At 39.8% G+C, this 14297-nt stretch overlaps 1 protein-coding gene across 2 annotated transcripts in view; it reads right to left on the minus strand.

Moving 5' to 3' along the window:
* Positions 1-261: 261 nt before the first annotated feature.
* Positions 262-14297, minus strand: part of Ubn2 (ubinuclein 2) — a 63237-nt gene continuing 49201 nt past the window's right edge. For both annotated transcript variants that reach the window (XM_051174738.1, XM_051174739.1), the window contains exons 15-17: positions 12290-12521; positions 11936-12025; positions 262-9277 (exon numbers count right to left, since the gene is read on the minus strand). In XM_051174738.1, coding sequence (XP_051030695.1) covers positions 9228-9277; positions 11936-12025; positions 12290-12521 — 372 coding nt within the window. In that variant the 3' untranslated portion in view covers positions 262-9227. The remainder of the gene's footprint in view (positions 9278-11935; positions 12026-12289; positions 12522-14297) is intronic.

Raw genomic sequence — 14297 nt, forward strand, 5'->3', positions numbered from 1 at the left:
TGTTAACAGCAAGATGGCTGTGGAGCAGGCGTAGGTTCTAACACACTGCCCATTTGCTAGTGCTGCACAGACCACTAAAGGCAGGTGAAGGGCTCCTCCTCGCTCAGTTTAGGGGCAGTAGCAGCAGTTTGTTCATATTCCTGCCAAGCTTAACTAGAAATTCAACAAGCACCAGTTTGTCTTAAAAGACCACACACACACACACACACACACACACACACACACACACACACACACGTCATCACCACCCCCTTTTATTAAATTTATTTATTTATTTACTAAAATAATACAAAAAAAGGGAGACAGGTATATTTACAAAACTCCATGGCTGGTACAGTACATAATTTTTAAGACACACTAAATGCTACAATCTTTCAGGTCCTGAGATTATTACAAATACCAACTCAAAGCTTGTGTTCAGGTCCAGTTTTTAGAGGAAAAAGAAATCCCAAAGTATTAAGTCACACACTTATCTGAAATACAGCATATATTCCTTCAAGTTAGCAAAAACACACCTTGCTACAAGCAGATGCAGTACAGTAACGGGGGCCTGTCCCTAAGGACCATCAACATCTCAAGCTCTTGTTAGAGACTGGCTTGCAAGCACGCTAGCATCTGTGTAGGGTGGGGCTGACTGCAGAGGAGGAACTGTTTCCTAAGTGGGAGCAGCTCTGCAGAGCAGACACTCAGGGATAAGTAACTTCCTTTCTTCCTTTTGCTATTCAATAAGTCTCCCCTAATCTACACTTTAATGGAGGGCTGGAAATACACGCTTCGGCAGACTAAACTCAGTCTACTATCTTCCAGTTACAGCAAGAGGGTCTGCAGGTCCATGGTGATTCTTAAAATTATAACCCTTGCTCACAAGCAGAGAGAGAAAACACCCATCTCTTATCACCTAGGTTAGGCTTAACTTCATTATTTGGGGAGCAAAATTCTCACCAGCCAGAGATTTCTTTTCCTCTCCTTAAAGTCTGATACTATTTAAGCAGAGAAACCTTGGGGAGGCTCAAATTAACATGCTGCCCCCCCAAGAACAGTTTAGCACTCAAATATTTCCTAAAGTAAGGTAGTTTTTTTCAATGACAGTTGACAACAGATCCTACAAAGCTTGGCTCTCTTCTCTGAATGCTGAATCAGAGGAAGCTGTGTGGGAGGGACACACCACCTCTACTGGGAGAAGGCCCTGGGTGTTCACATGTCAAAGAAGATATATAATTTATTATGGAGGAATAGCTGAAATGTCAAGAAAGCCGACCAAAGATGGATCAACTTTCTAACTATTTAAAACAAACACTATTGTCAACTGACATTTATTTTCCTTTTTATGTTTCTAGCTAAAATTGGGCAAATACTTGGTAATCTTGCCAGTGTGTGTGTGCACAAGGTTTTTGCAAACAGTAGAGGTAAGCAAGAAAGGAAGAAAGTTTATGGTTATAAGTACAGAAAATACAATATGGTTGTATGTAAAATTTGAGCACAGGTTGTTAGGCAGGCAATGGTTTGTCTCGGTTGCCGTCGCTTCCTAAATGTACTCTGAGATAGAAGATGTTATGTCAGGTAAGCCATCTTATCTGATGTCAGCCAGAGCTCTACCACCAAGCATCCACCAGCCAGACTCAGGGAACTTAAAATTGGGGCTAAGGATTCAGTGGTCTGCTTGGCTCAGACAGACCTTAGCAAGCCGGACCATTATGAGTCCCTAATGAAGACTGTATTTCTTTTGCCAAATCTTGAAAAGTACTGGTATTATTTATTGTTACTCTGCTCTGCTGGGTAGGGACCTCCATCCAGGCTTTGCACATGCTGGGTAAGAGCTCTACTACTGAGCTACACCCTCAGCCTATGAGATCTATTTTTTTTTTTTTTTTTAACATAAACGAGAAGAGAAAATACCCCAATCATCAGTAATCTGCAAACTCTGGACTATGTACAGAACCTTAATTGTATTACTGAGACTTCAAAATGTGTTCCTGACTAGTCTGGGTAGCAGTGTAAAAACTACACTAAGTTTGAATAGCAACTACTATGAAATGGGAATACACAGGAAACAGAGAAGTAGAAACCTTACAACACAAGGAGATCACAAACAATCCCTTTAAAGTAAATGGGAAGAGTGTACAAGAGGAAGTGTCATTTGGCATCAGGCTAGTCAGAGGTATTTCCACTAACTAAACCCTAACGATGACCCATGCCTGTGTCCTGAGCTAAGATGTAAACTGTCCCCTACACGACTGTTGTCGTGGAAAAGTGAGGGAGAGGAGGACGTGGAAACAATTTACCTTTTCTCCTTAGATCTAACAACAAACAACTAACTTATACTGTAGAGGAGCAATTGCTAATTTCAGAGCTCCACCGCAAAGGCAAGGATGAAGACTAAAAGAAATGAAGAATTAAACACTAACATTTGAAGCTGTTTTCAGTGAGAGCCTGAGCCAGCATTTCAGCTCTGTCAGCCAAAACACTAAACTTCTCAGAGTTACACCGGGTGACTTCATAAAAGTGCAAGCATGATCCACGACACTAACTCTAGGTCTGCACAGGCAAAGGGATTTTCAGCGAGGTTGTTATATAAAGTTCACATTTTAGGGCAGATGAACACAGACAATATATCTATTTTAGGCTGCTGTTACTCTTCCCCAGAAGAAATACACACACACTCAACAAATCCCTAACTTTATTACTTTGGGTTGAAATCTTAACATTTGTATTGAAGAATGGAACAAGAAGAAAATGTGGGAAACGGAGAGTATGCTTATGTGCACAGCTGATTCTGAAAGGCTATGAACTAAGGCCTAATCTGGAGGAGGGGGGAAAAAAAAAAATCAACAAAAATCCCAAAAATGATTTTAGGAAAACAACAAACACCAAAAAATCCCCTAGGACTAGAGAATGACCAGGTCTGAGTCAGTTCTGGGGTCAGCCCAGACGTGCTGGCTGCTTATTAGGCCTAGGGCTTTCTCCTAACTCACTTGAGCTGAGTAAATGTTCCTCAACACCCTGCACTCTCTTTGCTGACCCTGAATATGTGCTGTAATTTAAACTCACTCATACTCTTTCTCACACACTACTTAGCTCTAACAAAAACTGCAGCATCCATTTGTTCCTGTTGTTTTAAAGAAAAACATTTTATGCATTATTACTTAGTATGCATGAATGGAAGGTGAGATACAATGATCTTAATCTCCTCCCAGGAGCTAAGGAAATCATGTTTCCTTGTACCCTGACCGTCCCCTTTGCCACAGCTAGCAAGTGAACCCTGTCATCTTCTCCTATTTTCCTACCGCCTGAGCAGCTGATCGCTCTGACTCACTCATGGACTGAAGAAGCATGAACTTCAAAGTGAAAAGTGTACACAGCTGCCTAGGTGTAGACATGCCCCATCTCCCAGGGCAAAGGTGGATCAACCCAGAGACAGGAACAATGTGCAGGGTCTGATTTACTCATCAAGCAAGTACTACAAGGAAATTAGATTCAGAAGGAAGAAGAGGGAGGATACAACCTTTCAGGTCACTTATCAGCAATCCAAACTTTCTCTAACTTTACTTTGACAACCTTCAAAAACATCACGTAAGTAATAACATCATAAAAGCTTAGAAAAAAAAAAAACTATTGGTAGTTAAGAAACTTAGTGTCATCCCCTTTGATTTAATCTGAAACTAATAATTCTACTACACTACAAATATGGTATGTTTCAATATCAAACATGTATCTAAATTAAATCCAGTGATTTTTTTCAAACATAAAGACCAGAGGGTACTCTTTATATCCACTATAAGGAAAACATTTGTTTTCAACCTCTGCAGGAAGATAATACTATAATTATATAGGATGTTCTAGGAAAACTCAAAATATTTTTGAAATAGTAAAGTCTCTGATATCCCTGGGAGGTAGGCGATTATTATTATACCCAATTGTCTCATGGGTAATCTGAGGCACGAAGGTTAAATGACATCCCCCCTAGATGAAGCATTTTAGGAATTAACACTCAATACTGATCCCAGCTGCCTGATGACAGCTCTGCTACTAGGAGCTTCTTTTTGTAGCCACAAGTGTCCTTTTCCAATTAAAATTTTACTAAAGTGAGGTCCTTTGCACATGTATTTGTACTGTTTAGAGAATTGGTTCGTCTTAGTCTCTTTCAACATGTTATATCAAAAAGAAAAAAGAAAAAAATCCTAGAAAGTTAGGTTACTTTGCTCAAGAAAGATGTCTAAATGATCATGAAATCAGAGCAAAATCTAATCATCTAGAAAATAAAGAGATTGAAAATCTCTCAAGTATGTTGTAGATGAGTGTTTCCTCATTATCTAAAATCTAAGTTTATTGAAGTTTTAAAAGGTATTCAGCTCTATAATTTCTTAAAGATAATTTTCCAGAAGAAAACACTTTTTAATAATGACATGGGTGCTAACTCCCTTCAAAGTGTATTCGGATACCACTGCATGGTTCTAGCTCTAGCCCTCCGTGTGTTTAGTCTTGTCTGCATAGGCCCCACATCAGATTGACCCACAAGATGCTCTTGTTATCCTGATGCCTAACACACTACTGCTGCGAAATTTGAAGGGTAGAGAGAAGTGGATTGTATCCAGAAATAATCAATGAGTCCACCAAGTTTATTATGCTTGCAATAACCAACACATGTATGTTTTATATATATATGTGTGTATATATATATATACACACATATATATATATATACACACACACACACACACATATATATTAACTTTTACAGATACTCAGAAGGGGAAGCCAGCATCATGTGTAAAGACAACTTCCCGATCTGCCCGTCTGAATCGACCCAAAGCAATGAGATAAACAAGGTAGGAACTCTGCAATGTCAAAAGGGCAGTGCTTAGAAAGATTGCCATGGAACAGCTGTTCCTGGCTTTACACACACTGTGCATCTCGTTGTGTTCACACATACAAAGCAGAAGGAAGAGTATTATTAAAACATGACATGATTTTGGCAAGTCTGAGATTCTTTCTCCTGAATCCCCTGACTTAATCAGTATGTACTCTAGGGTGTTTGAAAAGTTTCTAAAGAGGGGAGAAAAAGAAAGAAATAAAAGGCACTTAACAAAGACAAAGGCCTGAATTGAGCATGGTTTAGAGGAGTAATATAAGCATTTTACCAGAGATAAGAAATTATTTACAAGGAGTTAAACTTTTCCTTTAAAGTTTTATAAAATAAAATTGCATAACATGTCTGTGATCATTTCTCTACTACTGCACTTGTTTCCGCTTCGCTTTTACAAAACCAAAAGCACCCAGAGCTAACACAAAGTCACACATGTACAACGAAAAGTCAAAGTGCCCTTCGGAGCAGGATGGGTCGGCAGAGCAGCCACGCTGAAGCACAGCACAGCTCTCAAGTTTGGCCTGGAGTAGAGTTTTGCCATTATTCTATTTTTCAATTTGAAAAATAAAACAAAGACCAACAAACAAAGGAAACAAATTCAAAACCTAGGTAATAATAACAATACAAGGACCAGTGTGCTTTCATAGTACACTCCTAAAATAAAGTACCCTAGTTCTACACAGGGGTCAAAGTACATGACAAAATCTCCTATAAATAGAGAAGTTAACCAACACAGGCAAAGTCATTTTCCAAATGTAGCAGCAAGTAGGACAGATAACGAGTTCTAGAGACGATCCCAAAGGACAGAGTTCTCAAAACCAATGGCAGTTGCAATAACAGCAGAATTCTCATTTCAGAAAGTCTTGAACCAAGTAGAGGTGGAAAGGGCTGTGGGGGAGGGCAACTAGAGGAGAGAGAATAAGGGTGCCTGTCCTTTCCGTCTCTGCATAGTAAACAATTTAGATCTGCTTTGGGAAAAATATCCTGGGTTAAGATCAGTCCCAATAAGCTGTTTCCAAGCAGGTGTCAAACCCACAGTCTTCAAACAGTGTGTGTCCAGTTCTTCCCCAGCGTTGGGGCCCAAACAAGCCTTATTCGGTGTCTATGACACAAAACAATATAATTTGGGCTAATAATATCCATCAAAGGGGTGGTGGGCATGAAAGAATGTACTAATCGAATCTTCTTGATTTCTTCAAAGTGTAAGGACTTTTGTTATTATAAAAAAACTTGGCTTCTTTTCTCCAAATCTTTTCTCCAGAATGTTTTAAAATCATGATTTCTCACTCTGTTCTCAGAAGCATGAGAAGAATTATAATTTAATTTTAATAGAAATTATTGCTTGCATTTATCTCGGAGGCTCTCAATGAGCTTGACACTTTGCTCCCAAACAGTCTCCAACTGAGGTCCAGCACCACTGTCTGAGGACAGCTCTGCTGACTGTTATTGCTTGTGAATACTGAGGATCACCTTGTATGTACAGTAACAGCTTATACATCAGTGAAGGCAATTTTAAATGTAAGACAGTTGGAAACAAATAGCTTAATCTTCCTGAATCAAGTATCCCATGAGTGGGATCTAAGTGTGCTGATTTACTTCTGCATTTGGATGTTGCTAACGTTCTTTAGCGATACACATTGCTCTACAGATATCCTTTCCAGTTATTCACCATTTGAAAAATAACATAATTTGACTTTAAGTGCAAAAATACAGTATGAGTTGCAAGTCTCTTGTTTAAAAATAACCAACTTATATGCTTGTTCTTAGTAATAAAAACTGTAAAGACAGGTAGCCATAAAGTATGGACACCACTTTCAATGTTATGATATAGAAAGAAATATATTTACATGTAGAAAGGACTCTGAATATTCTGTATAACATGTAAGGTTGCTGAAGTGGGGATTCTTACAGCAGTCCTTAGGGGAAATCAAGACTGATAGGAACAGAAGATACTTTACGTCTTATATTCTCAGATAATTTTATAAAATGACACAGGAAAGAGAGTTACTAATCTTGTTCTTTTCTAATGACGGCAAGGAACCACCAGGGCCTTCATATAGCATGGTTCAGAATGGATGGGTTTAAGAAACACACAAACACAGGTATCAGCAGGAAGAGAGACTAATTAATATCACTGACTTCTCCCTGGGAAGAGGAAATGAAGCTCAAGGCCACCTTCCGAAGCACACTCCCAGAACATCAGCCCAGGCAGTATTAGCAGGCATGTTTGAAAACAAGTCATCTGGGACTGGAGTAAGCCAAGAACTGAGTAAGCTTCTCTGAGAGACCTTTCAATGAAACCTAACATGTTCAATTCAAGTTCAAACTCTCAGCTACACCCCTGTATCTTTCCAATTATCTACCAGGGCTCATATAGCATCCATATTTGCTTTATTCATTAACTAAATTACTACGGTCAAGAAATTATAGCAATGATTCCTTTCTTCCTTCCTTCCTGACCTTTTTATTTAATTTTATTTATTTATTTATCTATTTATTTATCTATTTATTTTTGAGGCCGGGTCTCACTGTCAGCCCAGTGCAGACTGGCCTGGGTCTCACTGTCACATATTCCAGGCTAGCCTCAAACCTGAGATCTTCCTGCCTCAGCCTCCTGAGTACTGGGATTACAAGCATGAGCCAGTATACCCAGCTTCAATGGTTCTCCTGAACAATCCTTTCCCCTTACTGTAACAGGTTCTTGGAACTAAAGTTCTCAGTCACTGACTTTTTGCTATGAGGCATGTCAATGTGACTCTGAAGTCACATTATAGGCATAGAAATCCAAGCAGACCTGTGGTTGGTTATTACAGTCATACGGGCTTCTCAGGGCTTTTGCCTGTCAAAGGAAAATGTGGTATGGCTAACACTCTCGTCTGTATGAACTGAATGATACATGGTAATATGTAATGAGAATATGAAAGCAATGTTGCTATTTTTACCAGGCTAGCCTGTCATACATAAACTAAACTTATATCACTTAGAGTTTATGCTATCCTTGGATAATTTGAAAATACTCAAAATTTTAAAATTCAGGGGACACCATAATGTAGCCGAGGCAAAATAGAATGTATCCAAAGAGAATTGTGTATTTATCCCTTCACATCCTTCGTTGCCTCTATTCACATATAGAAACCAGAATTAAAGAACCTTAATTATCTGTACCTATAGGCTTACTTGAACATCAACACTGAGTAAATTCTGTTAAAAGTTTCAGATTCCAAATGGTGCAAACATTTTTACTGCAAAGGATATGGGGCATAAAGCTTCATTGTGACAGTTATAAAGGGTGGTCCCTTGTATACAGTATTCCTACTGGAGTTCATCCCTTTAAAATGGTATGCTGTTATGTATATACCATTTGGTTGACCCACAAAGATACAGATGCTGTGCATGCTCTTTATATCAACAGCTCTAGTCACCTAAGGTACCACTAGTTAAGAGTCCTGTGCAGTGAGGGAGCTGGGCACCTGCAGTTCTTGGCAGGCTACAAGGCAGACGAGCAGCAGAGATACAAAGACCCCATGTATCAAGAGAAAACGTGAGACTCACTCCTGCACATCGGGACTAGAAATAAATACTAACCAGTCAATACCGGATGACAAGTCAGCTTTAGAAAGGGGTTCAGTACCTACTTCTGAATGGAGGAAATAGACCCTTTTACAAAAAGGGGATTATCGACATTTTGTCCGTTAAGAGCAACAGGCTCACTTTCCTGACTTTAAAAAAATCTAGAAGATATAGTGATATTTATCACTGTGCTACAGCATCTTTGCCGACACATCTTCAGTCTTACACTGGGAACTGCTACACTCTGGAGAAGATTCAAGTTTGCTCAGGACACTTGAGTACAGTACTCTTCAGCTACTGTATGGAGAACATCGTGTGACTGACTGTGGCAAACCTGTCCACTACACACACATGACTGATTCTCCTCAAACTGGGCTAATTCTACTTTTAGTTGCTTTTATTATGCACTTATATGTAGACTGTTCAGATCCAACCCCCAGGATGGATGACCATTTACCCAAATCCTCTCAACTTCCTTCTTTCTCCCCCAGGTTAAAAAAAAAAAAAAAAATCAAATTGATACTTCTGTGGGTTTGACAGCTGAGTCTCTTTGAAGCAGGTTAACATGGGAACTTTAAGAGACCAAAGGTCACTAATTTTGCACAAAAGCATTTCTTCCTCCTGCACCTGGTTTTTCTCAAGTAACATTTTCTTTCCTTTTCCTCCTCACCACAGTGCTCGGGACGAGAATGTAAACATCGACAGAAACAGCAGCCCTGTGACCACATAAGACTTTCCCATCAGGTAGGTCCCATCAGCCAGTCAAATGATTCCTCTCTTGATCGCTAGGAAGTCACTGAGATTTCCGTGGTAACTTAGTATCCCCTTTACTTTGGCCTCCATCTGAGAAAAGAAATGTTAAATTGATATGGGTTGGCATGTTGTAAAAAAGAAAAAGAAAGAAAAGAAAAAGAAGGATCAGTTTATCGTGAATTACATTTCTAAAAAGATAACCTTTATTTCACATGGAGATAGCATTACAGAAGGTGATTAAACCTAAGACATAGAAGCCCAGTTACTGAAAACTATATGAAAACTACTCCAGCTGGTGTTTACTAATTTTTTACCTCATAACCATGTCCAATGCTGGGTTACAGAGGAAACAAATCACACAACGGCTACATCTTTTGATTCATTTGGAAGACTAGGTCAATTTTATTTTCTTGTAAGTGGAATTAAATACTTTGCCATAATATGACATGTGATAATCCCCAAGCATTATGAACACATCACATTGGTAGTGAAGAAAGTCCAACTAGATCTTTGTTTAGGTCCTAGCCTTGTGGTACAGGATATAACGTTACTGCTGGGCAGCTAAGTTTCTGTATCTACTATGCTGGTGCCCTTCACTATTTACAAAAAATATGTAACCACTCTATGTGATCCTCAGCCAAATACTTCTAAAATGACTGGAAGGAGGAGAGAAAGGGGGTACCCAATGACCCAGAGGGCCAACAGAACATAAAATCCTTGTAATTTCAGAGCCCTACTAAGGAAAATGAAGACCCAATGACAAGCCAGGTCTGAGAGAAAATGACAAGGGAGGAAACTCTTCAAGGAAGAGGAATGAATGGGAACCCTAAGTCACATGGCCAGACTCATGTCATAGCCAAGTATCTTGGAAAACAAAAAACAAAAACAAAACAAAAAAAAAAAAAAAAAAAAAAGTTCTATTAAATAACCAGGGCCCTTTTCACTCATAGTAAGATATGTATCTATACATATATGTATTGTAGAGAGAAATGAATTGATTAATGGAATAACCTAATTTATAAAATGGTACTATTAAAATAAGATTTTGTTCAAAGTAACTTTGGTTAATTATCAAAATAAAACAATTCGATTCCCTAGACTGTGACATTCTTTACACCAGAGTGTAGTGTAGCATGGCCCATGGACAAATCTGGTCCACCATTTGTTTTTGTCATATAGTGTTATTGGAAGTCTGTTTTACGCACTTGTTTATAAATCATTTGTGGCTATTTTACATTATATTATAATGATAAAGTTAGGTAGCTGTAAAAGATTATTATAGGGACTGTAGAGCCCAAAATACAAAATACTCAGGCTTGGTGGCACACAGCACACAATGAGTTCATAGGTCAGTATGGCCTATAAAGTAAGTTCCTGGCCAGCCAGGTCTACACAGTGAGACCCTGTCTCTGGAAATAAAAACAAAGAAAACTTCTGATCTCTGTTTTAGATCAGATTAAGAGAATAAACACTAGCGGGTGACAGTGGCTATGCCTTTAATTCGAGCACTTAGGAGGCAGACAGGAATATCTCTGTGAGTTCGAGGCCAGCCTGGTCTACAGAGTGAGTTCCAGGACAGCTAGGGCTACACAGAGAAACTCTGACTCAAAAAACAAAAATAAAAGAAAAAAGAATAAACATTAATGGGCTCTTACTATCAACTATTTTACCAGATGAGGCTCTTTCAATCAGCTATTTATTAGATTCCCAACATTATCTATTCAGTATAATGGACAGGGAAAACATTACATATTACATACACATGCTTCAGTGTGAGGTAAGAGAATTAATGGTGGAGCTTTTCAAACTGGCAATCCTACCATTTAAACTCCAAACTCAAGTTCAGTGCTTTATACTGTATTTTTAAATGAAAAGTTTTAAAATTTAAACTTTAGTACTCTTTCTCTTGTTCTAGAAGAGAGGTGTAAGCCTAGAGCTGAGCACCAGGGTCTTTTGAGCATCAGGAATTGTTTGTCTACTTCCTTGGTGGTCACACTGATGCCAAATATGAGCTCACGTCTCCACTGAATCACAGAACAGGGATATGTTCAAGCCAAAGAGCAACAAAGTTGGGGGGTTTATGTCCCTTCTCTCAAGGGAGAGTCCTGGCAGCTGACCACACGAATGGCCATGGGAAGAATGACAGTCGATTGCCTCTAGACTGATGCATAGCTCCAATTTCTACCCTATGCTCAAGAGTAACCCAGTTACTACATAACGACAGTTTATTCTAGTTCTAATTGTATGTGCATCATGTATGTGTCTGCTGGTGTCCGTGAAGGCCACAAGAGGGCATCTTGTTCCCTAAAGTGGGACTGAGCTCAGGCGTCTGTCAGAGCATTATAACTGCTGAGAACTTGTGTGTGAGCATGATGTGTAGGGGCATCCGCACCGCACCGCAGTGTTCACGGGAAGTGAGAGGGCACTTTTGTGGACTTGGCCCCTTCCCTCTTTCTGTGTGCTCTGGGGACAGAATTCAAGTACTTTTGCCTGCTGAGCCCTCTTGTCAACTTCTGTCTATGACTTTGGTTAATTAGTTTATGAATCCATGCATAGGTAATGTGGATAAAATAAAATCTTTTCCCTTCGTCTCGTTTATCCCTTTTCTCTTAAAAGTATTTGTTACCACTGAGGATCCAGTCAAATGAAAATTTCCCCACCGACATTTTGATCAGTCATACTGTTTGAAGAACATTTAATCAGCATCTATACACATTCGTAAACCACAGAAACAAGCAGCTTGCTTACCATTAAATGCTTGCTGTACGTGTGCAGGCAGAGGTGAGTGGGAAAGTGTTGCTGCATGCTGAGTTCCTGGCTGTAAACTCTTTAGTAAATCTGAGAGGAAAACAGACTTGTCAGTTATCTTTAAGGCATGACCCCCCTTAGCTCAAACTCAGAATCTGTTTTATGTAATGCCAGCATAAGCCTCAGCTCCTAGAGCTTTCTTAACACCACCTAAGTTGACTACGTAAATACAGTCATGAGCATGCTAATCCCCCCCCACCACACACACACACTGACTTTCTCCTACATACTTCATTTCAACAGAAATGTGGTGTGGACAGTCCGTTTGTTCATCTGCAACAGAGCCCCACTTACTCTGAGTTAGGCTGTGATGGAAAGCGGCTGAGGTAGATCCCGAGGTGGTTGTCACTCCAGCTGTGTCCGTTCCAAAGCCAAGTAGCTCCAAGGGAAACTGGAAGGGCATGGTCACGGGAACAAGGCCACCCAGCATCCCAAAAGGAGTCACAGTTTGATTTGTTACAGACAAAGGTGATGTCATGAGAGTCAGAGGTGAGGCATTAGCCAATAATGATGCTCCTGCTGTGGACTGTGTAGAAACCAGGGGTCAAAATAGATAAGAAATAAAGCATTGTACCTAAACCGATTTAACATCTTCATGGACACGAGACTGTCTTTATCTGTTCTAACAAATGAGAGAAAAATCAACACGGAGGTGAAAGATAAAACCTAGTGAGTTACCACTAATGGTTCTGAAAATCTGCAAATACTATTTGAAAATTTTTTTGAAAACATCTTTCAGCTGTTCAATACCCATTCTTGCATGTAAGCCTCAAAGTCTAAAACGTCTCTTCTCCTTCCAAAGCCATGGACATGAGTCACTTGGGACTCTGCAGGCTCTGTCCTGGAACAAAGCCTGTGGCCACTGTTCCCATCTCCTGCCCTGACATCTCCGCACCTGCAGCAGGAGAGGCCCTGGAAGCCAGCTCTTCATCCTCAGAGCTGGTAACTGCCCAGCCTCTACCACAAAAGGCTCCAACTGTGACCTAACACTGCACCTCCTCCGTTCTTCCCATAATTCCACTGTTACTTCTGGATCTTTCCCGTCTCTCGGGAATACTCGAGTATTACTTGTATCCCTTTTTAAAACTCAAGCTGTGGACGACCAATCAGAAATCTGCTAATGCTGGTTGAGCTTCATGGGAAACTACTTACTTAAATATACTCTCTGAGCTAATTCTTCCAATGATTTCCTACGCAACAATTAAGTGATTTTTTCCCCCCACTTCTGACATTTCTTCACGGTGGGCACTTACCATCAACTTTCTTAGAAGCAAACATTACACACTACAGTCCTGCCACTAGGAGTTTTCTTTTATACATGTAATGCTTCCTTAGCTAAAAATCTTTTTAGCTAAGGAAGTTTTAACTGTGGTCAAGAAAAATTATTATTATTATTATTATTATTATTTTTAAATTTGAAAGATTGGAGAGATGGCCAGTGATGGTGTCATGTGTCTTTAATCCCAGCACTTGGGAGGCAGAGGCTAGCATCTCTCTCAGGAATTCAAGGCCAGCCTGGTCTACAAAGCAAGTTTCAGGCCAGCTAGAACTTCCAAAAAAAAGTCTTTAAAGTTAAAAATATACATTATTGTTGGTTTTGTGCTATTTTTATCATAATACCTCATTAATTAAGGGTTGATGTTTTATCTTTGTTTTTCAAACAGTGTCTAATTATGTAGCTCAGGCTGCTCTGGAATTTTAACACAAGCAAACCCTGAAAACTGAATCTCCCAGCCTCAGCTCCTAAGTACGTGATTACAGACATGCCTCAGATGCCACCAAGTATGGTGAGAACTAAAGGTTTTATTTCTTAGCATGTAAGAAAATATATGTCACTTCACCACACATATGCGGCACGTTCCATACCACACCGGAACAAACAGTGAGGTTACTCTGCAGAAGCCATCTTTTCCATTTCCTCCTTTGCTCGTCTCCCGTGTTACCACTGATATCTGTAAGCTCAGTCCTGACCTGTCACCTCAATTTTAACTTGTGAATCACAGTTTAGTGGGTAACACCACTTGGATTCCCAACACCCAACTAACCTGACACTTCCAAAGCTGGAACCACCCCGCCCCCAACACATCTTGCCATCAACAAGCACATCTTTTCCAGGACCTTGGGACTACAGCCTTGGTCTGCAGGCCTCATAAACTAAAGGAGTTTCTTCTTCATCCAACTTTCTCATGACGCCTAAGCAGCAACCCTCAACACTTGGTGTTAAAAGACACTTTGAAGAGCTGCCAGTGTTTTCTTTACTACGGCACTTATGACACACAGCGGGCACATGTAAGAAAAACTA

The sequence above is a fragment of the Phodopus roborovskii genome, unplaced genomic scaffold (genome assembly GCF_943737965.1).
Source record: "Phodopus roborovskii unplaced genomic scaffold, PHOROB, whole genome shotgun sequence".
Classification (NCBI taxonomy): Eukaryota; Metazoa; Chordata; class Mammalia; order Rodentia; family Cricetidae; genus Phodopus; species Phodopus roborovskii.